General features: G+C 46.4%; 1 protein-coding gene across 2 annotated transcripts in view; it reads left to right on the forward strand.

The window, feature by feature from the left end:
* Window positions 1–27613, forward strand: part of MROH1 (maestro heat like repeat family member 1) — a 2204128-nt gene that overhangs the window by 294423 nt on the left and 1882092 nt on the right. For both annotated transcript variants that reach the window (XM_086966435.1, XM_086966436.1), the window contains exon 4: window positions 12348–12479. In XM_086966435.1, the coding sequence (XP_086822561.1) occupies window positions 12348–12479 (132 nt within the window). The remainder of the gene's footprint in view (window positions 1–12347; window positions 12480–27613) is intronic.

A 27613-nucleotide genomic window follows, 5' to 3' on the forward strand; every position in this document is an offset into this window, starting at 1 on the left:
TTAATGCCTGCCTACAAGTCCTTACACCACGTTCATTGAACAGTTTCTTAAGTGTACTTTTTCTTTCCACTTCCAGATTCGGGCAAAGGCACAATAAGTGTAAGATGGCTTCTTGTCCTGATTTACATAGCCTACACAGACCATTATCTTCAGATGTTTTTCATGGTGCCAAATATCGTAAGCCTAGAAAGTTGCCAAACCTAGCATTCATAAAAATGTTTTTTTTTTTTTTTGACCAAGAAGTTTCCCGGTAGGTTTGAATCTTTTTTTTTTTTTTTCTTGAAACCATTCACGATTGGCCATGCATGCTGTCTTTTGACGAAGTTATCTTTGTCCTTTATCAAGGACCGATAATCAGTAAGTTTGTTTACTGTTTTTTTAAACTCTCCTGCACAACTGTGGTGTTCCAAATAGGTGTTATACCAAAATAATCAATTGCTAAATTTAAATAGGAGCTGCCAATTAAGTTCCTGTTAATTCTTATTTCTTGCCACAGTAGACGAGACATTTCGTTGTCCTGGTCGTTTTTTATTCTGTTCCACACTTTCATTCTGTGCCCTTTTCTTGCATAAGATTGATTGTTTAGTCCGTATTCCAATCTCACTTGGGCTTGTGAGGCATTCTTTGAGAGAGAAAATAAAGTTCTATAGGTTTTAGCAACCGAGGTGTTGATGATCTCTGCGTCTTTCCCGTTGAGCACCTCACTGCTTTATGGTAGAGTAGGCAATAATTTTGCTGCAATTGTTTTTAATAAGGGACGATAGGACAAATCTCCAATGGTTTTCTGGATTGATCTAAATGCACCTACAAGGGAGTTCGCTTTCCTTGTAATATCGCTGAAAGTTACTCCAAGTACTTCTAGTCAGCTACTTGCTCCAGTTTTTTTCCTTGCAGGATCCATTTACGAGCGTGTTTTAGTCGTACCATCATTTTGGTCTTGGCATAGTTTATATGCATACCATTTCAGAATACTTAGAGATGCCGTCAATCAGTCGTTGCAACCCTACCTTTGTATAATTCAGGAGTATGACATCATCCGCATATAGTAAGCTGGATATCTCAGTTTGAGCTAACCTTGGCGGGTGGGCGTTAATGGCGTTTAGTTCAGTGGTAAGATCGGCTAAAAATACGTTAAAAAGTAAGGGAGTGTGGGGTGGGCTTGTGGACCAGGGGTAGTGGATGCACCAGGTTGTTGGTCAGGAACGAGAACGACACCGGGTCGTGGGGTTAAAGAAGGTTTTATTGGTATCCCACGATTCGATTTTAACATATTAAAGTTCTCCTCGTTCTGAATGTGAGTCTCTCTTTGGCAAACTGACTGGGATCCGTTTTGGCGTTCGGGTATTCCTCCTCTTGGTCTTCTGATATTAGCCGTGCACCTCAAGGTCTGGTCAAGGTCTGGTCATTAAGGCGATTCCCTTGGCTCCGGTGTCCCATGCAAAAAGAAGACCAACTGAAAGGGAGCCGTTAGTTCCGCTGTCTACTGGGGAAGATGCACCTAGGGACCATGTGTAGTGAGATGGGGGAATCACCGGTGAACACGTATCTCTTACGTAAGTCAGTGAAGTGGGTCGGGTTTTACACGGACAGTGAGGGTAAACGCGGGGTAAAGGAAACAAGAGGGTGGGGAGACGAGGAAACACATACAAGGGCTTTGTACACTTTATACACGCTTGTTTCCCACCCAAGCCGCCATACGCCGCCGTACCTGGGTTAGCCACACTCCTCCCCCGGGAGAGTGGCACGGCGGATCACAGGGTCGTTGGCCTCCTGGCTCTCCGTGGGACTCCTCTCCGCCTTCTCTGAGATGTTCTTCCTAGTAATCATTCGCTGCTGCAAACTCCAGTCGCCCGCTCTCCAACTCCGCTCCTCGCCTTCTCCTCCGGGGTGATGTCACATGCCACGAACATCACTTCCTGGGATTTAACCAATCCGGTATCGCTGACGTGTACAGAAGGAGTGTCCTCCTCCTCCGTGAACGCCCAATTAAAGGCGCCGTGTTCCTCTTCTCCGAGCCCGTCCTGATCTGAACCCCATGTGTCCGTCTGCAAGGAAGGAGGTATTACTGGGTCATTTTCGGGTGTCCACCACCCCTCGTCTTTACTCAGCCTCACCCCGTTACAGGGAGCCAACACTCAACCCTGTTTAAGCCCACTCGATGTTGGAATTATTTTGGTTAAGGTTGAACCGTTACCCGTCCTCACCCTAACCCAAGTTTCAGAGTGCAAGAGCTTAATCATCTTTAACAGCTCTTCTGGTATTCCATGTTTTGCAAGTTTGTCCCATAGAAGTTCTCTATCGACACAGTCAAAGGCAGATTTAAAATCTACAAAACACAAATATAAAGGTAATTTAGCTAGTATTGCTTTTTCTATTAATATTGCTAAAATTAAAAGAGTTGGTGTCGTACCATGGCCTTTGACGAAGCCTGTTTGGTTTGGGGGTAATACCTGATTCTCTTTTACCCAGTCAGTTAAATTTGTCAGGAGAATTACAGCGAACAGCTTAGCATCCGTGTCCTGTAAAGTGATTAAGCGATAGTTTTCTGGCTGTTGCCAGTTACCTTTCTTAAATATGGGTGTTATAAGTGATTCTTTCCATGATTTCGGGATTTGTCCTCTCTGGACCACTTCGTTAAAAACATCTGTAAGGTAAGCTGACCAAAAGTCTGGCGCTTCTTTGAAAAGTGCAAAAGGGATGCCATTCGGACCAGGGGCACCATCTTTTTGCTTTTTTATCAAACTTGCCACTTGACTGTTGGTTATAAAAATCTCGCTATCTCCTTCTTTGTCGACCTTTGTTAAACTGGCGTCGACATTAGGTTGTATCAGAGACGGTTGGTTTGGATTTAGATGTGTTTTGAGAAACATCACCCATTTTTCTTCAGATAGACTGGTTCCGATTCCAAGTTTAGTTGGTCTAGCTAGGCCATTAATTATTCTCCAGAACTCCCTTGAGTTTGCCAAAGTACTTGCATGGAATATTTTTGTCCACAGGTCTTGTCTGGCTTTGCACTTTTCATTCCACATCAATTTCTTTAAGCTACGGTTCGTATTCCTCAGTGAAGCAGATATATCTTTGTTAAACCGAGACTTCATTAGGTGTCTCCTCAGCCTGTTTCGTAAGCATCTGAGTTTCCTTACAGCATATAGAAGAGATGTAATTTTCTATGCCTTCCCCTTTCTCGCGATGTGCTCCGTCCCTTCCCTTCTTTGTACACCTGTTGGTTTGATATTGTCAGTGACTACTTTGTGGGTAAAATTTTCCCATAGTTCTATGGGATTTGTGCTTGTTTTTTCATCCATAGATTCTGTCACTAGCTTTTTTGCCCTTGCCATGATCTCTTCCGTATTTCCGGGTTTCCATATAAGTTTTGTGTAATTAATGGTACAGATCTCGCCTGGGATTGTCTGGAAGGTCTCAGATTTTGGACACAATATATTTATCTCCATGATTTGCTGACTGTGATCGCTATCCGTAACTTTATTCACGGTATAAGATATCACCTTGTTGAAAATAGATAGACGTCAACGTGTAGTCTATTTGTGAAGTACCGTTTTTTTAATGAAATGATCAAGACGGTGGAGAGTCCGTTGGAAATCTGCTGTTAAATATTCTAAGGCCCAGCGCTTCCATGTCTTTCACCAAGTTTATCCCTATTTTATTTTGTTGACTGACATTTTTAAGTTCCATTATTGGGTCAGGGATCGCCCATTGTTGATTTTGTGATTGGACAAAGTCACTCCGTACCAAGGGCATTAACAAATTTGTATTGAAGTCCCCTGTTACAATATAATCAGCCAGTGGCTCTTCCAAAATTTGCTCCAGTAATAGGTTGTTTAGGGCAGTAGTCCGCACTTTCTTTACGATCCTTTTCGGCGGTATGTAGACGCTTACTAGAGTCAGAGTTTTGTAAGGCATATTTTTACAGGCTTTATAACGAATTTTTAGTGCGAGAAGGTTTGAGTTGTTCGTATGAATTAGCTCGTGTTTTGCATCTAGATCGTTTGATACGAAAATTGCTAAACCTCTACAGGGACGTCCAAATTTCTGATGTTTTACGGCTGGTTCAAAGTATCCCGTATGATGTTTTAACATAAATGGGTCTATTGCCCATGTTTCCTGCAGTAAAATTTAAAAAATTTGAGTTGCAAATCCTTGAATTTTAGCTTCCTTCCACTGTCCGGAGATCCCATTAATGTTCCATGAGCATATCTTCAATTTTGAAAATGCCCTAGGCTTTTGTTGCAGTAGCTCTTGCGGTAGGCTTTGTCAATGGTCCTTTGTATCGTGGAGTGATGCCGTAATCCAATGTTCGTTTGCCTCTTTTTCTGTGCACTTTCTCTAATAGGATAGAACAGGCTTTGGCTTCATGGTTTATTTTTCCCAGAGGATTTTTTAATATGGAGAAAATGGTGTTACATTCAACAGACTGATTTTTTTGTATTGCTTCCAGTATGTAAAAGGGGTGTTGGATAGACCTTTGGCGGGAGTTGGCTTATTAGTATACCCCAATCGCGAAAACATCCATGCTCTTTCAATATAGAGTCCGCTATTGGGCCTGTGGGTACTGTTATCAGTGTTAGTGGCAGTGTGCCTTCCGGATTTGACTGAAAGCCTACTGTTTCGATGTCTTCTGTTGATATACTTTCAAGAGTTGGTACGCTTTTCAATAACCAGAGGCTATTTCCTCTATTTAGAATGTTGTGGGGTCCTCTTGATTCATATACTGGCTTAAGGACTATTTGTGTGGTCCTATTTTTATTTTGAGTTGTCTCGCTTATTTATTTTATTGTTCTTCTGTGCAGGTGATCTGCCTGCTCTCACCTCTTTTTACAATGACTAAATTGTCTTGCATTTTTTCATAGTTCAGACCGTCAGTTGTTTCTTCTCTTTTGGGACAATTTATCATTAATCCGATATTCCCCGTTTCTTTCCGTTCCAGGAGAACATCTTGTTTTTTACAAGTTCTGAGTAGCCTCGGCTATTTTTTTTCATACCGGTCGTTCAGAATTTGGTTAGGTGGACGCATGTGACTTTGTGCGTCGTTCTCATTATACAATGTGGTTCTGTAATCTCTTGTTGGCCTTACACTATTTTCCTTAGTCATACTCTGGGTTTGATTGTTTTGGATTCCGGAAAAAGTGAGATCATTTATTATACAGCCGTTTACGTTAGTTTTGTTTATTGTTTGCGTTTCCTGTACTATTTTTTGTTCGACCTCACTAGAGTAGGAGGTTTGGTGTCCTTCCCTCAAATACCTGCGGGTAAATACCAGTCTGCAATGAGTATTCCACTCTTTATATCTAACTGATCATTGCCCATCGCCCTCAGCCTTTTCCTTGCATTGCTTTGAAAGTTGTTGTGTAGCCCCATCGCATAACGTGTCAGAAGCGCCTTTGCAAGAAAGGAGGTTCCTTGCTAACATCTATCACTGGTTTCTCATAACATAAGAGTCCTCATGTTGGCCTGTCCATCCACTGTTCTTGCTCAGTGGGTGGTGCTTGCTGTGTGTCTTGTTTTGCCTGTCATCTTCTCCTGTGCAGGCACATAGGAGGTGAGTCTGCCCTATTTCTGATAGATACATCTGCCAGTGGATTCCTCACCTTGTGAATATCCCCCTAAGTCAGCAGCATCCGTAAATTCTTTTTGTAGTTTCGCGCCGACGTAGACCGACGTCACAGAGGCACGGTATTGCGCGCGACTCCGCTGACGTCACCGACCCCATATTAGGCCGACGCCGGCGTGATGACATCAGTTCCCTTTTTTCCACGTCGTCGACGCCAACGGTTTTATAGGGATCGTCCGTAGCTTTTGCAGTAACTTTGTTACCTTGTATTGTTCGTGTTTCATTGTCTTCTCTTTCGACATGTCTTTGAAGAAGACCGGATTTAAAGCCTGTGGGGAATGCGGCAAAACCATGTCCATTACGGATCCACATGAATGCTGCTTGTGGTGTTTAAGCTCCGACCACAACGTCGAAGACTGCCAGTCTTGTAGGAAGATGACACCTAAGGCCCTCCGGGATCGAGAAGCTAAGCTTCTTGTGGCAAAGCATAAAGGAAGTAAGGAGAAGAAAAAATCGAGGTCGCGGACTCGACGCTCTAGGTCAAGATCTCGTTCGAGGTCGCGATCTGACTCGTCCTCGGCCCATGCTTTGAGATAATCTAAAAAGAAGCATAAGAAGAGGTCCCATGAATCCCGACATTGCTTGAGGAAGGTCTCGGGTTCTAAGCCGAAGTCGCAGGTGAAGCTGATTGAGAAGGTGGTGGTTTCTTCGGCTACGGAAGATCAGGACGCCAGGGGTGAGGCGTTGCATGCGAATTCGCTAGGTTCTCCGAAGCAGACGGCGAATCCATATCTGGTTCCATTCCATCCTCCAGATTGGGAGGATGAAGGTGAGGGGGAGATGGTTGGAGAGGGAGAGGCTCAGTTGCCCGAGGGTCTGTAGACTCCGGTGCACCAGCCCGAAGAGGAAGTCTACGTCTTATCGACTCCGCGCCCTCAAGAGCAGCCTGGGGGTTCGTACCCAGCCTTGCCGGCTCCAGGTCAGGATCCGACGCATTTCCCTAATGCAATGTTTGGTATATATTTCAGGGATATGTACCTATCTGGGGCTCCTGTTGGTCCCACGGGTCCGATGGCGTTTGGTGTGGGTGTTCCCCAAACCTATGCACCTGCGCCCATTATGCGGCTCCGGCGCTGCATTGGCATTTTCCGACGCCGGCGAGGCCTTCGACTCCGAAGCCATCGACGCCGATTCCATCAACCCTGATGCCGAACCCTGAACGACGTCGTGGGATTCTTCCTCGTCCGGCGTCTGGATCGGCGCCGGCACTGGCTTCGACAGAGCCGACAGTGGATCCGATGGCTTCGAATGTGAAGCTCAGGTCGAGGCGTGAAGCCCAGAGGCTGATGGAGGAAGAGAGGTATTGTGAGGAGAATTTGGAGGAGGGTGAGCTGCAGGAGCCTGAGGACCCATTTGAGGACCTTTCAGTGCCTAGTGGCCTTGAACTGTCCCCTGAGTGGGATTTAGTTTCAGTACCGGATGAACCCTCTAAAGATGTGGCTCCTTACCATGTCGTAATAAAGAAGGTTGCAAGTTTATTGAACATTGCTCTATCTACTGCTGAGTTTAAGTCCTATCTTCTCACAGAGGTCCTTCATTCTCCATCTTCAGTAACTGAACCATTGCTGCCTTTTAATGATGCCCTTAAAGAACCGATTTTAGAGGTTTGGAAGAAACCTGTATCAGCTCCTGCTGTTTCTAGGGCTGTTGCCAGGAGGTACAGAGCTGCTCCCGATGACCCAGAATTTTTATCCACTCACCCTCTGCCTGAGAGTTTGGCGGCCTGTTCCATAAGATCAATGGGAGCTTTTCCACAGGTTCCAGCAGAAAAGGAGTCGAGAAAACAGAATCAGGCTGCTAAAAAGGTTTTCTCCTCCGCCAGTATGGCGCTCAAGTCCACGAATGCGACCTGCTTGATGGGGCGTTATATCCACGCCCTGATGGACACTGTAAAACAGTTGGTGCCCAAGATGCCGGAGGAGGATAGAAAAGACTTCCAGGAGGTAATCTCTGACACTCGGGCTGCAGCAAGGCAGGTGATTCAGAGTGGATTGGACACGGCAGACTCTGTGGCTAGGGTCATGGGCTCTTTTGTGGCAACGAGGAGAGCTGCGTGGCTGAAATCGAGTGAGTTTTCAACAGATGTCCAGTCTACATTGATGGATGTCCCATTCGACGGGTCTGGTTTTATTTGGCAAGAAGGCAGATGCTGCTTTAGAACGCTTTAAAGACAGCAGGGCGACGGCTAAGTCGTTGGGCCTTCAGACCAGGGGCACTTTTGGGAGACGTTCTAGAGGATTTAGCAGATCTTCTTTTCGATCCTACAAGACAACGCAGCAGCAGCCGCAGCAGCAGCAAAACACGCTGTGCAGGTCTTATAGGGGCAAGAAAAGAGCCCGTTCTCAAGGCCGTCAAGCTTTCCTCCTCTTCCTCCTCTTCCCCGTCCCAGCCCCCTGCCAACGCAGCAAAGCAGCCCTAGATCCGCCATTCCGGATCATGTGGGTCCAGTGGGGGGTCGGCTTACCCATTTCCTACGAGATCTTTGGGTTCTCAATCTCGTGGGGAATGGGTATGCTCTTACCTTTCGGGAGTTTCCCCCAAATTACCCTCCTTGCCAGGGTTATTGTTCGGAGGACCACCTGCTTCTTCTGCACTGTACAGAAAAGGTGCGATAGAGGTGGTTCCGGAGCAGGAAAGGGGTCAGGGATGCTTCTCCCAGTATTTTCTGATCCCCAAGAAGGATCTCAGGATCTTGAACCTTTACCTGAAACAGGAAAAGTTCAAGATGCTCACTCTTGCACAGGTTCTTCAAGCGCTGCTGGAAGAAGACTGGATGGTGTCGATCGATTTGCAGGATGCGTATTTTTATATTCCCATCCTGAAGTCGCACAGAAAGTATCTCTGTTTTACGGTTGGGTTGCAATAAAACGAGTTTGCGGTTCCGTTTGGTCTTACTACTGCGCCTCGAGTCTTCACCAAGGTGATGGCGGTGGTGGCAGCACATCTCAAGAGGTCGGGGATACCTGTATTCCCGTATCTGGACGACTGGCTGATCAAAGCAGAGTCGCCAGGGAAGGTGCTCCATCATGTGCAAGAGACAACTCAGTTGTTGCACAGGTTGGGTTTTTCGATAAATGTATCCAAATCTCACCTGGTGCCCTCCCAGCGCAACCTGTTCATAGGTGCAGTACTGGACACTTCTGTATGCCGTGCATTCCCTCCTCCTCAAAGGATTTGCGACATGCAGGAAATGATTCCTTTATTCTACAATGGAGCGGTTGTTCCAGTCCTGAAGGTCCTACGTCTGCTCGGTCTGATGGCTTCTTGCATTCTGTTGGTCAACCATGCATGCTGGCACATGAGGGCAATCCAGTGGTGCCTCCGCAGGCAGTGGTATCAGCACAACGGAGATCTCAGGGAGTCAGTGAGGATCTCCAGAGAGACTGCAGCGGATTTGTCTTGGTGGAGCGTGGAAGGCAATCTGTCACAAGGAAAGCCTTTCAACTTCCTCCATCGGTGGCCACGGTGATAACGGATGCATCCACTCTAGGGTGGGGTGCTCATCTGGGGGACCTGGAGGTCAAAGGTCTTTGGTCTCCAGAGGAAAGGTTGCTTCACATCAACCTACTGGAATTACGGGCGATACGTCTGGCGCTCAAGGCCTTCCTCCCTTCCCTTCGCGGGCGGTCAGTTCAGGTCCTGACTGACAACACGACCGCGATGTGGTATGTCAACAAGCAGGGAGGAGTGGGGTCGCAGTGTCTCTGCAGAGAGGCTCTGTGTCTCTGGTCCTGGGTTCGGGACCATCAGATTTGTCTGATGGCAAATCATCTGGCCGAAGTTCTGAACGTTCGTGCAGACAGTCTCAGTCGGCAGTTCTCTGCCGACCACGAGTGGAGGCTTCATCCAGAGGTAGTTAGTCCTGTCTTTCGGACGTGGGGAACTCTCCAGGTGGACCTGTTCGCCACTCGCGAGAATGTTCACTGCCCATCATTCTGCAGCCTCTAGTTTCCGATGCAGGAAGCATTGGGGGATGCGTTTCAGTTGAGTTGGGACCTGCAACTCCTTAACGCGTTTCCTCCCATGCCCTTGATTCCTCGGGTTCTTGGGAAAATTTGCCAAGACCGGGCCCAAGTTATATTGATCGCCCCGGATTGGCCAAGAAGGGTGTGGTACACAGACCTTCCCCACCTCTCCTCTCACCCGACGCTCCGTCTCCCTCACAGGGCAGATCTTCTCTCTCAGATGGAGGGGCAGGTTCTACACCCCCATCTCCAGACCTTACACCTTCATGCCTGGAGATTGAACGGGGCAACCTGAGTTCATTTTCTCTCCCTCACGATGTGCTGGATGTCATTTTGTCAGCCAGGCGTTACTCCACTAAGTCCATTTATTCCTATAGATGGTCAAAGTTCGTTGCTTGGTGTGGGGAAAAGTCCATTGACCCTTTAAGGGCTCGTTTGTCCAATATTCTTCAATTTGCTCTTTCCTTGGCCCGGCAGGGTTTTGCGGTGGCAACTATTAAGGGTTATTTGTCAGACTTATCGGCTTTCCTTTGTTTGCCTGACCAGCCCTCTTTGTTTAAGTCACCTATTGTTTTACGATTCATCAGGGGCCTTACCAATAAATTTCCTCCTACTCCTTTTATTGTACCTCAATGGGACATGAACCTTGTTCTTACATTCTTGATGGGTTCACCTTTTGAACCCTTGCACTCATGTCCCTTGAGACTTTTGTCTTTCAAGACAGTCTTCCTTGTAGCAATTACCTCGGCAAGGAGGGTAAGTGAGCTTCAAGCTCTTAGTTCAAAGCCCCCGTTTTTGTCCATTCATGCTGATCGAATGGTTCTTAGGACCAGGGCTGCTTTTCTGCCGAAGGTGGTTACTCCTTTCCACCTGGGGCAATCCGTTACCCTCCCTACCTTTTATCCTCCCCCTCCCCCTCACCCTTCCAAGGAGGAGGAGCGGCTTCATCGCTTGGACCCTAAGAGGGTGGTGAGCTTCTACCTGGACAGGACAATGAAGTTCAGGTTGGATGACCAGCTGTTCGTTGGATTTGCTGGCTGCAGGAAAGGAAGATCTGTGCACAAGCGCACATTCTCAAGATGGATAATTTTATGCATCAGGATCTGCTACTCCCTGGCGGGTAAGGAACCTCCAGAGGGTATAAGGGCTCATTCCACTTGAGCTAAGTCTGCAACATCTGCTCTTTCTAGAGGTGTGCCCGTAGAGGACATTTGCAGAGCCGCGACTTGGGCCTCCCTCCACACTTTCGCGAAGCATTACTGCTTGGATACCGAGGTGAGGAGGGACGGCCACTTTGCGCGTTCTGATCTCCAAGATTTCTTGGTATAGAAGAGTGGACACCCTCCTCCGGGAGTGGGGACTGCTGTGGGAATCTATTCACAAGGTGAGGAATCCACTGGCAGATGTATCTATCAGAAGAACAAGTTACTTACCTTCGGTAACGCTTTTTCTGGTAGATACAGTATCTGTCTGTGGATTCCTCAATGACCCACCCGCCTCCCAGTTGTTCACTCTTGTATACCATGTTTGTTGTGTGTGTGTGTGTGTGTATATATGTATATATATATATATATATATATATATATCTGTGAATAAATCCAGTTTTGAAAACTACTTGTGGCCTGGACGTCGTTCTTGAGGATTGTGAACGAGTTTGTTGAGATATATATATATATATATATATATATATATATATATATGTATGTATGTATATATGTATGTATATATGTGTATATGTGTATATATATATATATGTATGTATATATGTATATATGTATATGCATATATGTATATGCATAAATGTGTATATATATATATATATATATGTGTGTATATATATATATACATATATATATATATATATATATATATATGTATGTATGTATATATATATATATATATATATATATGTATGTATATAATTTTATTGTCAAAGGAAATGTTTATTACATTTTGTTTTCCCTCAATGTTTTCGCACTATGTGTGTTATCCGAGCATTGTGTACTGTGTATACTATGTATTTTTCTACTGTCATTGGTCTGTCCGTGTGCCTCGAAGGCATGGAAAAAAGGGCGGAACTGATGTCATCACGCCGGCGTGGGCCTAATATGGAGTCGGTGACGTCAGCGGAGTCGCACGCCATGCCGTGCCTCTGTGACGTCGGTCCACGTCGGCGCGAAGCTACAAAAAGAATTTCCGGATGCTGCTGACGCAGGGGGATATTCACAAGGTGAGGAATCCACTGGCAGATGTATCTATCAGAAATAGGGCAGACTCACCTCCTATGTGCCTGCACAGGAGAAGATGACAGGCAAAACAAGATGCACAGCAAGCACCACCCACTGAGCAAGAACAGTGGATTGGCAGGCCAACATGAGGACTCTTATGTTATGAGAAACCAGTGATAGATGTTAGCAAGGAACCTGTATCTACAAGAAAAAGCGTTACCGAAGGTAGGTAACTTGTTCTTTAGCACTTTGAAATAATGGTTATGAAGTGCACTGCAAATGTTACATGTGCTAACTTGTTAACTTCTCTACTGTGCTAGGACTGAGACAAAGAACAGTAATGATGCTTAATAATGAGTGGGACATCGCCCTGTACCTTGGAAAATACCTTTATGACAGTACAGTCAGCAGTGCTCCCTGAAGATGTTTTAGGCATTTCTATGTCTAGATGCAGTTATTCTCTGCTGTACATTTTGCCTTTATGTTGCTCACATGATCATGCATATCATTGTGTGTTCTGTACAGCTGGGCCACTTGCACCGGATTGTCATTTTAAGGGCCCTGGAGATGGTGGTGAAGAATAATCTTGCAGATCTTGAGATCAACACAGCAAAGGCGGTTATCCTTCTGGCATCTAGTGAAATGACCAAGTCTAAGGTAAGAATGGCATTTGGAATTATTCTCATTATACATTTGCATTTCTGTCTTTGGGTCTTGTAAACATTGTAACACATATTCCAATTTCTATTGTGCTTAGCCATCATGCCTTTTTCTGAGGCTGCTCTTGCACCATCTCATTTCCATGTGTATAATTCCAAGGCCCCAGAGCCTAAATGTGGCACCATATTTAGTAAACCCAGAACCTGTGCATAGTCAAACAGCTGTACGACTCTAGCATCAGTTCTAATTTCCCATTCAGAATAAAAGACAAACGCTCAGCACCAGCCCCCTGCTGGTTCCATTCCAGAACCTGGGATAATGATCGGTTTTTCTAAGAACAAACTTCTTGGGCTGAATTTCCGAAGCAGACGCTGTATCGACCGATTGCTGTGCCACATTAAGGACGAGGCTCCGCAGAAGTGTCGAGTTGTGCAACCTCTCTCTGACAAACATAAAAGTGAGAACAATGGAGACTTTTAGGCCCCATGCTTCTATAATAGAAGATAAGTTACTAACCTGGCACTGTACGCTAATCAACGCTCAGTTACTTGTAAAACATAAATGAGTTTGCTGAATTTTTGGAAGCGCATGTACTAGATATAGCCTTTGTCACAGAGACTTGGGCTGATGCCTCGTCTGGTCCAGACCTAGTCAGCGCAATCCCGGTTTTTCCTGGTTTTACCATCGCCAGAAAAGGCCAGGAGGAGAAGGGCAGAGGCTTAGCTATAGTCTACCACTGCCATCTGAGGGCAATCTTCTTGGATATCCCACACAAGTTTGACTGTGAAACGTTGCCTTTAAAAATTCAACTTCACCACAGATACTCCTTTAACAGTCTTCTCATTTATGGCCCTGCGGGCCCTAAAGCTAGCTTCACACAAACCTTTAGCCAACTCTTGGAATCCAAGGTCAACTTCCAAGATTACTTAGTATTTGGCGATTTCAATTTTCATTTGGATAATTTACTGGACAAAGACGCACGTGATTTCTTGGACTCAATGTCCAGTTTAGGTTTCAACAGTTCATTGAGGGCCCTACTCACAAGGCAGGGCATCTGCTCAATTTCTTTTTTCACAGACCACCTCTATCTACAACGTATTGGTTCACGCCAATTGCCTTGGTCTGACCACTGTGCCGTCATGTTTAGTCTTTCATTACCTAACTCAGCCTTTAAATTGAATACACCAGTGGATAGCACAAGTATTGCTTTGGCATATTATTGGTGCCACTGAATTTAATTCCACGCTAACAAACAGCAGATCTGCGATCACTAGTGATCCACATACTGTCATTGCGGACTATCAGGCCTGGATTGGTTCTGTATGTTAAAAAATTGGCAGAGCAAGCAGAACTGCCACATCTAAACCCTGGTTGTTGGACGAGCTCATGCTTGCAAAACTGTGCTGTTGCCCACAGGAACAGCACTGGAGGCAGAACTATGCCAACACCAAAAAAGAAAGTTCTAAAAAAATTATTGAAAGACCACGGTGTGTGCTGACAACCCCTGTTATGCCTGATGGACAGAGATGCACCTGTATCAGTGCTGTAATCCTATTGATTTCTGTAGACGAACTACTGTGCCTAAATTATTTTGTATTTCTACATGACAAAGTATCGCATTGTTTAAAAATGCAAATAAAAATAGTTTTAAAAAAAATTACTGAAGAAAATAAAGAGCTGATCTATAATGCGAAAATCAGCTACTACACAGATAAAATAACACCTGCAGCTAAAAGTTTGAAAGAACTATTTGCCACTGTTCAGAAATAAGCAAGCTACCAGAGAAATATTACTTGACTATTGGTCAAAACTTCTTCAACGCTGTAGCATCTTTATTTCAAGAAATAGTAGGTGACATTTATGATGCTTTCGTCATGAACCAAAACATCAGAGGTCAGTCTGCTGAAACATGCAGCTCTTTCCGTGGTCCCAAGTGGGGGGAATCAGCTAGTCACTCCTTTCGGGATTTTCAAAAATCAACTCAGCAACTCTAACCACCTTCTCGCCTACCACATATGATCAAGTCTTTAAACTTCTCAAGTCAGAAATCCTGTTCTCCAGCTGATCCTTGCCCACCAAGAAGAATTATACATCTGGCCTAAGATATTGTAGAAATGTAGGATCTGCTTTCATGGTTACCCCCACTTTCTGCTGGTGTCATCCTGTTTTCTGACTAGTCTGACTGGGAATCCCGCTAGTCAGGACTCCAGCCACTGTGCTCTCTCCTTAAATTTGACTTTGGTAATTACTTTGGTACCTCCACAATTGGCTACTGGTGTACCCTTCTAAGTCCCTAGTATATGGTAATGAGGTATCCAGGGCATATGTACACCAGGGGTCTACCATGGTCTGAAGCATGTATTATGCCACCCATGGGAGACCACCCAAACTGTCCTTATATCTGAGGTCACTGTACTTAAAACCTATAAATCACCCCTTAGATATGCCTTTCAATCCTGAAGGCAGGGTGCTTGGTTACAAGTGTGAGGGTGCCATGCCATGCATGAGCAGGACATCCCCCTACAAGCCCAGGAGTTGATTCTCCAGGCTTTGCAAGTGAGGCCAGACATTTTATACATAGAGTAGATATAAAGTCAATTAAAAGATGTCTAACTATATATTGGCAGCCCGAAACCGGACGTGTGTGGTATCAAACATGTTGGAATCCTACCCTAACACTGATTCTAGCGTTGGATGTAGGATCCCATGTACTGGGAGCCCCTTGTATTCCTGGAAAATGCCTTTTAAGTTCTAACAGCAAGCTGCTGCTGCGGATGACCACACACCTGATTCTGCCCTCCTGCTGCTGAGCCAGGCTTGAGCAGAGGAAGGTAGAACAATAGTTCTCCAGTATTAGGGGTGTCTTTCATAGATTCACATGCTTGAATATTCCCCGTCGTCGAAGTGGGAGTCCCACGGTACATAAAATAGCAGTAATATATGCATGTATATATGAGAAATATTATAAATAAAATATACATACATATAATGCAATAAAATTGTAAACTTAAAGTACCATAGAACAGAATAGGCCCATTGAAAAGCCCAAGGGAGAATTCACTTTAGTAACTTATAGGAGTCATTATGTGTTGGTCCACATTCCAGCCAATCAGGCTGTAGCCTCCTCTAGAACCTTCTCCTCAGAAGCCCAAGTCCGCAGATTTTCTACCGCACGTCGTGTGAAGGGAGTCTCCCTGAGCTCTGCTCAGTTTCTTCAAGTTTCTTCATATTTCTTCATATTTTTTCTTCAAAATGTCTTCTTCAAAGAAAACTCTGTTCAAGGCTTGTCCATCCTGTGGGAAACTTCGCCTTTTTCATGAGGATCCACACAGTAAGTGTATTTACTGTTTATATCCGGACCATGTTGTCTCCACCTGCAAACTCTGTCGCAAATTTCCTCCTAAGACCTTGAGGGACAGAGAGGCTCGTCTCCTTCTGTGGCTACAGAAGTTGAAGTCATCTGACAACATCGTGTCCGATGCTGAGAGTATGTCATCTGGTTTCTCTAAAACCTCTCAGAAGCGTGGGTCTGAGACTGAAATCCCCTCTCCTTTTCTTAAGAAGAGTAAAAAACTGGGATCTTCCAAGGATGTCTCCTCACAAGACTTGCTTCAGGGCGCGCCTACGGGACCTGGTTCTCTGGCGTCTCGCCCCAAGACCATGCCCTCCGTTTCTAAAACGGGCATTGGCTCGTCGACGGGCTCGTCGACGCGTCCGTCGACGTCTTCGGCGTCTACGAAGTCTGTTTTGGCCTTTTCCACGTCGACGACTACTTCTTCCATGTCGACTAGTTCTGCCACGACGATGATCATCTCGTCGACGAGCAGCCAGGAGGTGAGACCCATCTCATCCATTATTATGATCTCGTCAATCAAACCGTCGACAAAGAAACCACCGTCGACGCATCCATCGTCGACGGCTCTCCCGTCGACGAAGACCAAGACTTCATCGTCGACGACCGGATCCTCGTCGACGACAGCCCCGTCGACGATACCATCGACGCAGATGATCCCTCCAGCGACGACTGCTCCGCCGACGACCCCCTCGTCGACGGTGAAGACAGCGATTCCGTCTACGGACTCGTCGACGGCCTCGTCGACGGCCAAAAAATCGTCATCTACCAAAATTAAATTTCCTGCGCCGGATGCAGCGGCGCCAACGAAAAAACAACTAGAGGGTGTTAAAGCTATGCCACTCTCGTCGACGGGCTCGTCGACGACACAGCAACCCCTACAATCTGCTACCACCTTCAAAGTGGTTTCTACTTCGTCCCTCAAGTCTGTACCGCTAATACAGTTAAGTCCTATTAGGAGTGGATCACAACCTCCGGAGAAATTATTTCAATCTGGAGCAGAGGAATCTGGAAATGATTCAGAGGTTGATCAACTTTACCAACCAGCAACCGGTCCATCGGAGTTACACATTAAGTGTCAGGACTATAGCGATGAGGATGAGTATGCGGATCATACCGTCGAAGATGGGAACGTCCTTTTTCCATTGGATAGCACACAACAACCTAATTACGAACGCTTTACACAAATTCCTACGTCTATGGTGAAAAACCTACAACATATGCTGGATGACTACAATCGTAGATTTCCACCATCGCTACCACCTTCCCCAGCACCCCAAGTGCAGCGGTCCCAGGCTCCAGCTCCACGCCCTCAGTCTCCAGTGCTTCAACCACAGTCTCCAACGCCTAGGCCTCGAGTTCAAGCGACTGTTGCACCTACGTCTCCTTTAGGTGCTGCTCCTGATACGGATAATGAGGGTCAAACTCCACAAAACACTGGAGATAATGACACTGATGATGAGGAAATGCAGGATTGGGATAATTATAGGGCACAGACACCCTCTACTCCACCAACATCACCGAGAACTTCGCCACCAGTGGATATCGCAAGTTTCCACAGCCTTATGGTCCGTGCAGCAAAAAGGTTTCACCTAACGTTAGAAACGCAGCAAGCAGAATGTTTTCTGTATGACTTTAAGGACTTGCCTCAACGCCAAACTCATACCATTCCTATTATTGACCACATATGGGAAGAGGGTCTGAAGTTGATGGAACGTCCTAACTCCATTCCAGCCGTTCTACCTAGGCTGGACAAAAAATATAAAGCACCGCCTACTTCCCCGGCCTGCTTAGTTTCACAGCCTAAAGCAGACTCAGTGATCACTCAGGCGGCACAAAAAAGGTCTCGAAATCCTGCCGTCCCCTTAACTTCCCCCCCGGATCAGGATGGCCGTAAATTGGACTCGATTGGTAAAAAATTTACAACAATGGCTGCGACAACGGTAAGAGCTTCCAACGCCTTAGCCATTCTGGGTCGATACGACCGTCAAATGTGGTCCGAGATCGCTGGTCTACTTCCACAAATGCCTGACTCCATCCGGGAAGAAGCACAGTCCATCATTCTCGAGGGAGAAAAGATTTCGGCGGAAATTATCGACTGTGCCGTCGATATAGCCTCTACTGGATTCCGTCAATTGGCAGGTGCTGCAGTTTTGCGTCGCCAAGGCTGGCTGAGGTCAACAACCTTCCGACCGGAAGTTCAATCCAGAGTGCTCGATTTGCCCTACGATGGCGAGTCTCTGTTTGGTAAGCACGTTGATGATGCCTTGGAACTCATCAAAAAGGACACGGACACTGCGAAGTCCTTAACGACTCTGCAATACAGAAAGAGGCCATTTCGTGGGGCTCGTGGTAGAGGAGGAGGAACCTCTACTTTTCGAGGCACGGGCCAATATAGAGGATACACCTACGACAACAGGCAAAGAGGATCCTATCAGTCCCAAAATCGTTCATCCACCTCCAGGCCTTACCAGCGGAAGTCCAACTACAGAGGTGGTGCGAACACCAGCAAAAAACAGTGAGAGGATTGTGCATCTTGGAGGTCGAATCTCGAAATTCTTCTCCAATTGGTCGAACATCACCAACGACCGATGGGTCTTGGATGTAGTTTCAAAAGGACACACCCTGGAATTTACGAAATTTCCCCCCGCTCGCCCACCTTCGGGCCCACCTTCTCCCCACTTCAGGGAACTGTTGGCCCAGGTGCAGCTTCTGATCAGGAAAGGAGCCATAGAATTGGTACCGCAAGATCAACGCGGCAAGGGATTCTACTCCCGTTTCTTTCTAGTGAAGAAAAAATCAGGAGAGTGGCGCCCCATTTTGGATCTGAGGGCTCTAAACAAGTTCATCGCGTCCAAGACTTTTCAGATGCTAACCCTGCTTCAAATCTTGAATTTCCTCATTCCAGGAGAGTTCTTTTCGACAATAGACCTTCAAGATGCATATTTCCATGTGCCACTTCACACCAGGCACAGGAAATACCTTCGTTTTACAGTCGGCCAATTTCATTACCAATTCAAGGTCCTTCCATTCGGCCTTCGATCGGCACCGAGGGTGTTTACCAAAATCCTAGCCCCGGTGGCAGCTTACCTGCGTTTACAGAACATCCAGTTTTATCCATATCTGGACGATTGTCTCATAAAAGCCAGGACTTTCCAACTGACACAAGAACACACACAGGTCTGCATATCCCTGTTCGAAACTTTAGGTTTCTCCATCAATTGCCTGAAGTCACACTTTCACCCTTCTCAACAGCGAGATTTTCTAGGAGCCTCGCTCGATTCTCGGCTAGGGCAAGTGTTCGTTTCACAGGAACGTCAGAGCAGAATGTTGCAGAAGGTACAATTCCTGCAGTCAAGAAAGTACGTTTCTGTTCGAATGTACAAGTCATTCCTCGGCATGGCTTCCTCGTGCATTCAACTGATTCCCAACTGCAGACTGCACATGAGAGTCCTTCAGGAAGAACTCGACAGCCAGTGGAAGCAGGTATCAGGGTCATTCGAGGACAAGATTCATCTCACGTCTCGCATGCAAAGAGCTTTGGAGTGGTGGGCCCATCCTCCAAATATAGCAACAGGTCGTTCATTCAAGGACGAACAACCAACACTGACACTGACGACAGACGCCTCCCTAGAGGGTTGGGTGCTCATCTCGACGGAATGTCAGTGAGGGGCAAGTGGACAGCGTCTCAGCGCACTTGGCACATAAATCGCTTAGAACTACTGGCGATTTTCTTGGCCTTGAAGTCCTTTCAAAGAGTAGTGCAGGGACAAACATTGTTGGTGAAGACAGACAATACCACCAGCATGCACTACATCAACAAACAGGGCGGCACAAGATCTCTCGTGCTATCACAGCTGGCACAAGAAATTTGGGACTGGGCTCTACAACGTCAAATACATCTCCAAGCTATTCATGTACCAGGTGTGGCCAATGTGCTGGCGGACGCGCTCAGCAGAGCCCTTTCGGACAACCACGAATGGGAACTACACCAACCAACCTTGGATTACATCTTCAGACAGTGGGACCGACCGCAGTTGGATCTTTTTGCAACGTTTCTCAACAGGAAATGTCTAACGTTTGCGAGCCGGCATCCACACAAGGAGTCGAGTGGAAATGCCTTTTCAATAAATTGGTCGAACACCTTCAGTTATGCATTCCCTCCTCTGCCGCTCATTCCACGTCTGTTACACAGAATGAGATTCCACCCATGTCGGATGATCCTGATCGCGCCCAAATGGCCGAGACGCCCTTGGTTCTCAGATCTCCTCCTATTCTCTCTGACACAGCCGATACGGTTGCATCCTCTGCCGCATCTTCTCACAATGCATCAAGGTCAGATATGCCATCCGGATCCAGCATACCTTCAACTTCATGCTTGGCACCTGAGTACTATGAATTTGCACACATGAATATCGACAAGGATTGTAGGGCAGTGCTATCAAATGCTCGAGCACAATCTACTGTCAAAACTTACCAGCTGAAATGGAAGCGTTTCTGCGCTTGGTGTTCCACTAGATCGCTAGATCCCATGTGTGCTCAGCCAGAACAAATTTTGCCATTCTTTTTGTCGTTAGCAAAATCAGGACTATCTCACTCTACCCTTAAGGTTTTTCTGGCTGCTATCTCTCGTTTCCGTCATGATGGCATAACATCTTTGTACTCTTCCAGGATCATAAGACAGTTCTTCAAAGGCCTTTTTAGGATGTTTCCTCCAATCCGTCGGCCTCCACCTTCATGGCGACTCAACCTAGTTCTGTCTCAGCTGCTTTTGCCTCCATTCGAGCCCATCCATTCTTCCAATCTGAAGTTCCTCACGTGGAAAGTGGCTCTGTTACTTGCTCTGACCTCTTCTAGACGCGTCAGCGACATCCAAGCCTTTACCATACAACCTCCATTTTTGCAATTTTCCAACGAGGCTGTCACCTTGAGAACAAATCCCAGTTTCATTCCTAAGGTTCCCAGTGACTTTCATCTCAATGAACCTATTGTTCTTAAGACTTTCTTCCCTGCACCTCAATCTGCAGCGGAGCGCTCCTTACACACTCTGGATGTGAAGCGCTGTCTTAAATTTTACATCCAACGCACAGCTGCCTTCAGAAAGTCTGATCAATTGTTTGTTGCATATGGCCCAGTATGCAAAGGACAACCCGTTACTAAACAGACTATCACCAGATGGATATCGTCTGCCATATCCTATTGTCATCAGCGGGCTGGCAAGCCCCTTCCTGCTCCTGCTCGAGCTCATTCCACGAGAGCTGTGTCGACTTCTGCTGCCCTCTTTGCGGGGGTACCTCTAAGACAAATCTGCAGAGCTGCTACTTGGTCCAGCAGCCACACTTTCACGAAGCATTACTGCCTGCAATCAACAGATGCCGCGGATACGGCAGTGGGTCAAGCGGTGCTGCGGAATCTTTTCCATTAAAGGTGAGCCTCTGTTGCTACCCGCCTCCAGTCATAAAGGTATTGTCATGTTTTGGTTTTTTATTGCTTATTAAGTGATAAGGTATGCCTAAACTTAATTTGTATCTTCCTTTATGACTAATGTATGTTTTACTGCTTTCTATTCTTATTCAAGCATGTGAATCTATGAAAGACACCCCTAATACTGGAGAAGAACATAAGTTACTTACCTGTAAACTGTGGTTCTCCAGTATTGGTGTCTTTCATAGATTCACATGCGACCCTCCCATCCTCCCCTCAGAGGCTCTCTTCTCCTCAAGCATTTATACTTACTTGTGCTGCGAAAATCTGAGGACTTGGGCTTCTGAGGAGAAGGTTCTAGAGGAGGCTACAGCCTGATTGGCTGGAATGTGGACCAACACATAATGACTCCTATAAGTTACTAAAGTGAATTCTCCCTTGGGCTTTTCAATGGGCCTATTCTGTTCTATGGTACTTTTTTAAGTTTACAATTTTATTGCATTATATGTATGTATATTTTATTTATAATATTTCTCATATATACATGCATATATTACTGCTATTTTATGTACCGTGGGACTCCCACTTCGACGACGGGGAATATTCAAGCATGTGAATCTATGAAAGACACCAATACTGGAGAACCACAGTTTACAGGTAAGTAACTTATGTTCTTCTCCAGTATTAGGGGTGTCTTTCATAGATTCACATGCCTGAATCATTCCCCGTCGTCGGAGTGGGAGTCCCACGGTACATAAAAAAGCAGTAAAATATACCATTTGTACATAGCAAATAACAGTAAACCTAACCAGGAAGTAAAGTAGCCCCAGCTACAGCAAAGAAAACTTATACATTAGTGACTATCCAAGTCATTATGTATGACCAAACTGCAGCCAATCAGGCTACAGCTCCCACCAGAATGCTCTCCCCAGAGACCCAGGCTCTAAGATTTTTTACCGCACGTCGTGTGATAGGGAGTCTCTCTGAGCTCTGCTCAGTTTTTTCTCTACTTGTGAAAGATTTACTTTTACCATGTCTAAGTCGAAGTCCCTGTTCAGGGCCTGTGACTCTTGCGGAAAAGCAAGGCTGTTTAAGGAGGATCCGCATACTCGCTGCATCTACTTCTTGTACCCTGATCATCAGGCTAAGGAGTGCAAAATCTGTCGCACTTTTCCTCCTAAGACCCTCAGGGCCAGAGAGGGTCGCCTGCTGCTGTGTCTTCAGCGAATTAAAGGTAAGGATGCACCACTATCTGAGGTAGGCAGTTTTGCCTCCGGGTCTTCTATGGGATCTAGAAAGAGGATGGCTGAGAGTAAAGTGTCTACTCCTAAGGCTAAAGTGGCGAAGCAGGCCCAGCTCGCCTCAGATGCTGGTGAGCCTTCTACTTCTAAAAGTAAAAAATCCTCTGAGAAATCTGTGAAGCCTTCAGACTCTAAAAAGACTGCGTCTTTAGTGTCTCCTCAGAGACCTGTGACTAAGGCACCAACTGCTCTGCCGTTTTCCTGTCAGGCAGCCTCTGCGATGACTTCTACTATGACTTTTTCCTCACCAAAACCATCTATGGTGATGTCCTCAGCCTCCTCTCCAACTTATGTTCATGTTCAAATTCGTCCCATCTCGTCGACGAAGATTGTCACACCTCTCGTCGACGATCCGACGTCGACGAAGCTTAAACCAGCGTCGACAAAACCCTTGGCATCGTCGACAGCCTTACCGTCGACGAAGAAGACCTTGACGACGTCGACGTCGTCGACGAAGCCGCCGTCGACGACCCCATCGACGACGAAGAAGACCCCGTCGACGGACACGTCGACGAAGTCATCGTCGACGGCCCCGTCGACTAGGAAGGTAACCCCGTCGACGGTTCCCTCGTCGACGACGAAATTCGCCACGTCGACGAAAATCTAACAGCCACTGACGTCGACGGAGCTATTGTCGACGACGAAGAAAACACCACAAGACTCGGATTTAACTTTAACACAAGAGAATCCTACAACACCAAAGCTGTCATCTTGCACAGATCTTCAGGTTTGGTCAGCAAAGAGCCCTGCCATACCGCTACCATCTCCAGCCACAACTGCGGCTCTATTGCAGAAACGTTCATCACAATCTACATCTATGTCGCCACTAAAAATGCCTGACAGACTCTTGGATTCTGAGGAAGATGGATCTGGTGATGAGCTATTTCAAGCAGCTGAGAGCCCATCTGACTTGCTTATACAAGTAAAGGATCAAGAAGATGAGGAACAACAGATACAAGCGCCTAGGTTGGAGAATACACCAACGCCAGGGATGCAAATGCCTATGGAACTTTTCCAAAATTTACAGTATATGTTGAGCGATTATTATCGCCGTTTCCCGCCTTCGGAGTCAGGCGACTCTCGAATAGCTTCTCCACAGCCTCGAATAACACAAACTCCAGTTACTACGATGACGGAAGGAGCAGAACATGCCCGGCCTTCAACACCGGTCTCCTATCACCAACAGGAAGATGAAAATACTGATGAGGAGACTCATGAAGATGGGGAATTAGACAAATCTGACTCGTCGGAGTATGAAGATTATCAAGCGGACACACCTTCCCCTGAAGAACAACCAAAAGCTGAGTCTCCACCGGTGGATATTGCGAATTTCCATAGGATTATGGACAAGGCTACTAAGAGATTTCTCATTTCGATGGAGGCTAAACAGGATGATTGTTTCCTGTACGATTTTAAGAGTCTGTCTCCGAGGCAAAGCTGGTCTATTCCTATTATAGACTTTATTTGGAAAGAAGGTCTAAAGATCATGGCCACGCCAAATTCTTCACCTGCGGTATTACCGCGAGTAGATAAGAAATATAGGGCGCCTGCCTCTTCACCTGCTTGCTTGATCGGTCAGGCAAAGACTGACTCAGTCATTGCGCAAGCAGCTCAGAAGAGAGCAAGGAACCCGTCATCGCAGATCTCGACACCTACGGACAGAGACGGGAGGCGACTCGATACTATTGGCAAAAAGGTATCGACTATTGCAGCGACCACAGTTAGAGCTGCTAATTCGCTGGCGATTCTCGGCAGGTATGACAGGCAGATGTGGTCCGACATATCGCCGTACATTCAAAAACTGCCTGAACCGGACCGCACCGAAGCCACAAAAATTCTGCAAGAAGGGGAGTGTGCTTCGTCGGAGATCATTGATGCGGGAGTGGACGTGGCTGCCACAGGATTCAGACAATTGGCAGGAGCTGCAGTACTTAGAAGAGAGGGATGGTTGAAATCGACATCCTTTAGGCAAGAAGTGCAAGCCAAGGTACTAAATATGGCTTATGATGGCGAGTATCTCTTCGGCTCGCATGTAGACGAGGCTTTACAAGCCATTAAGAAAGATACAGAAACTGCACGGTCATTGGGTACTCTGCAGTACCGTAAATCTTCCTTTCGTGGTGCTAAAGGAAGGGGTAACTTCTCAAATAGAGGAGGATATTACCAGCAACGGTCATATACAAACAACCAGAACAACCAGAGATACCAGCCATATGAACAACAACCTTACGGCCAAAGACGAAATAATTATTCACAGCCCCGAGGAAAGACAACATATCGGGGCAGAGACAACGCTAACAAAAAGTGAGGAACGCATCCTGCCACCACTTTGCCCCAACCAGAAACAAATTGGAGGAAGAATATCCCTACATTGCTCAGAATGGTCAAAAATTACCACAGACAGATGGGTCCTGGATGTGGTTTCCAAGGGCCACATATTGGAATTTATAAAAAACCCTCCAAATTCACCCCCAAACGGACCGCCCCCAGCACATCTCAGGGAGCTGTTCATCCAAATCAATACAATGATTTGAAAAGGGGCAATCGAGAAAGTACCTCAACATCAGAGAGGAAAAGGATTTTACTCTCGTTTTTTCTTAATACGCAAGAAATCGGGGGAATGGCACCCCATCCTCGATTTGCGTGCCCTCAACAAATACATCAAAAAATTAACGTTCAGAATGTTATCACTCCAGGAGATCCTCCAGTTTCTGACAGAAGGGGACCACATGGCAACACTCGATCTTCAGGATGCTTACTTCCACGTACCCATCTTCCCCAGGCACAGGAAGTTCCTAAGGTTCAGAGTGGCTGGCAGGGATTTCCAGTTCAAGGTGCTTCCCTTTGGACTACTCTCAGCCCCGAGGGTATTCACAAAAATGTTGGCACCTGTAGCGGCCCACTTACGGTTACAAGGTATTCAGATATACCCATATCTGGACGACTGCCTTATCAAGGCCAATTCCTACGCCACGACAAACGAACATGTCCAGAAATGCCTTTGCCTGCTTCAAAGTCTAGGTTTCTCAATAAACTTTAGGAAATCAGATCTGGTACCATCTCAAAGGAAGTCTTTCCTGGGAGCAACGCTGGACTCCAAACTCGCTCAAGTCTTCATTTCAAGCGAAAGACAAGAGAAGATTCAGGAAATGGCGACGGCACTCCTCAGAAGAGAGTGCGTTTCTGTTCGGAAATTCAAATCTTTCCTAGGGATGATCTCATCGTGCATCCTCCTCACTCCGAACTGTCTGAGAATGAGGCCCTTACAAGAGGAACTCGGTCACCAATGGGTGCAGGTATCAGGTTCTTTCGAGGATGTCATCGCCTTAACGCCTCGAATGAAGAATGCAATCCTGTGGTGGAGTCAAGAACGCAACCTGCAGGTGGGCTGTGCTTTCCTCGCAGAAGTCCCCAGATTCATCGTAACCACGGATGCCTCGCTAGAAGGTTGGGGCGCTCACCTTCAAGGGATGACGATCAGTGGCAAATGGGACAGACAGCAAAAGAAATGGCACATCAATTTGTTGGAATTAAGGGCCATTTTCCTCGCCATCAAATCTTTTCAAGCGATACTGGAAAACTCGTCCGTGTTGATCCGAACAGACAGCACGACGAGCATGCATTACCTGAACAAGCAGGGGGGCACAAGATCAGCCCGGTTGTCCCAACAGGCTCAGGAGATCTGGAATTGGGCTCTGGATCACATCACCCTGACAGCAGTGCATGTTCCAGGAGTGTCCAATGTGCTAACAGATTCCCTGAGCAGATCCAAGAGCAGCACTCACGAGTGGGAACTGCATCAACCAGCACTGGATCAAATCTTCCAGAGATGGGGTCGCCCCGATCTCGATCTTTTCGCAACCTACCAGAACAAGAAATGTACTCCATTTTGCGAGCTGGATTCCCCACAAAGACTCTTGCGGGGACGCTCTGTCAATGAACTGGGAAAGGCTCTTTTCCTACGCCTTCCCTCCAATTCCATTAATTCCCAAGGTCATCAAGAAAATGAGAAGGCAACCGTGTCGAATAAGCAGGACATCCCCCTACAAGCCCAGGAGTTGATTCTCCAGGCTTTGTAAGTGAGGCCAGACATTTTATACATAGAGTAGATATAAAGTCAATTAAAAGATGTCTAACTATATATTGGCAGCCCGAAACCGGACGTGTGTGGTATCAAACATGTTGGAATCCTACCCTAACACTGATTCTAGCGTTGGATGTAGGATCCCATGTACTGGGAGCCCCCTGTATTCCTGGAAAATGTCTTTTAGGTTCTAACAGCAAGCTACTGCTGCGGATGACCACACACATGATTATGCCCTCCTGCTGCCGAGCCAGGCTTGAGCAGAGGAAGGTAGAACAATAGGTTTCCTGTGACCATGTCCCAGGCAGGGTTTAGTGTATTGGGGCAGAGTGTGGAAGCTTGCCATCGACACTGAGAGACTGCTTGAAGGGCACATTTGGTGCCCTCCTTGCAGTCTCCTGTTCAAAACAGTTCAGGGAGCCGTTGGCTCCCACTCTGGTAAGAAACAGGACAAAGGACATGGGAGTGTACTCCCCTCTGTCCAGCCCCCCCTCTGGGATGGACCCCTAAATCATCCCAACTCTTTCCTTTGGGTACTTAAGGGTTTACCTGTAGGTAGCTCTTTAGATTCTGTCATGGGACCATATTCAGATTCGAAACAATTTGTACTTCTAACGTCTGGACACCTTGGACTTCGTTGGGCTTCGCTTTGGGAACCAAGACTGTATCTGGGAAGACTCCTGCTGATCCTGGTCTCCTTGTCCTGCCAGTCTTATTTTATTTTATTATTTTATTTTAAGGTTTTATAGAGCGCGAACATGACCCGTGAGGGTATCAGAGCGCTTTACAGATACAGTAGAGTAATACAGGGTCGTATCACACGATAGACGATAACAAACTTGGTACAGACGAGGGCTTACAGAGACTCATGGGGATGAAGGTGGGACAGGGTAGCAGACTGGTACTGTACCTGGGGGATGTGAGAGCTATACAGCAAGGATAAATAAGGTACAATGAATATTATACAAAA

This window comes from Lissotriton vulgaris, chromosome 4_1 (assembly GCF_964263255.1).
Source record: "Lissotriton vulgaris chromosome 4_1, aLisVul1.2, whole genome shotgun sequence".
In the NCBI taxonomy this organism is placed as follows: domain Eukaryota; kingdom Metazoa; phylum Chordata; class Amphibia; order Caudata; family Salamandridae; genus Lissotriton; species Lissotriton vulgaris.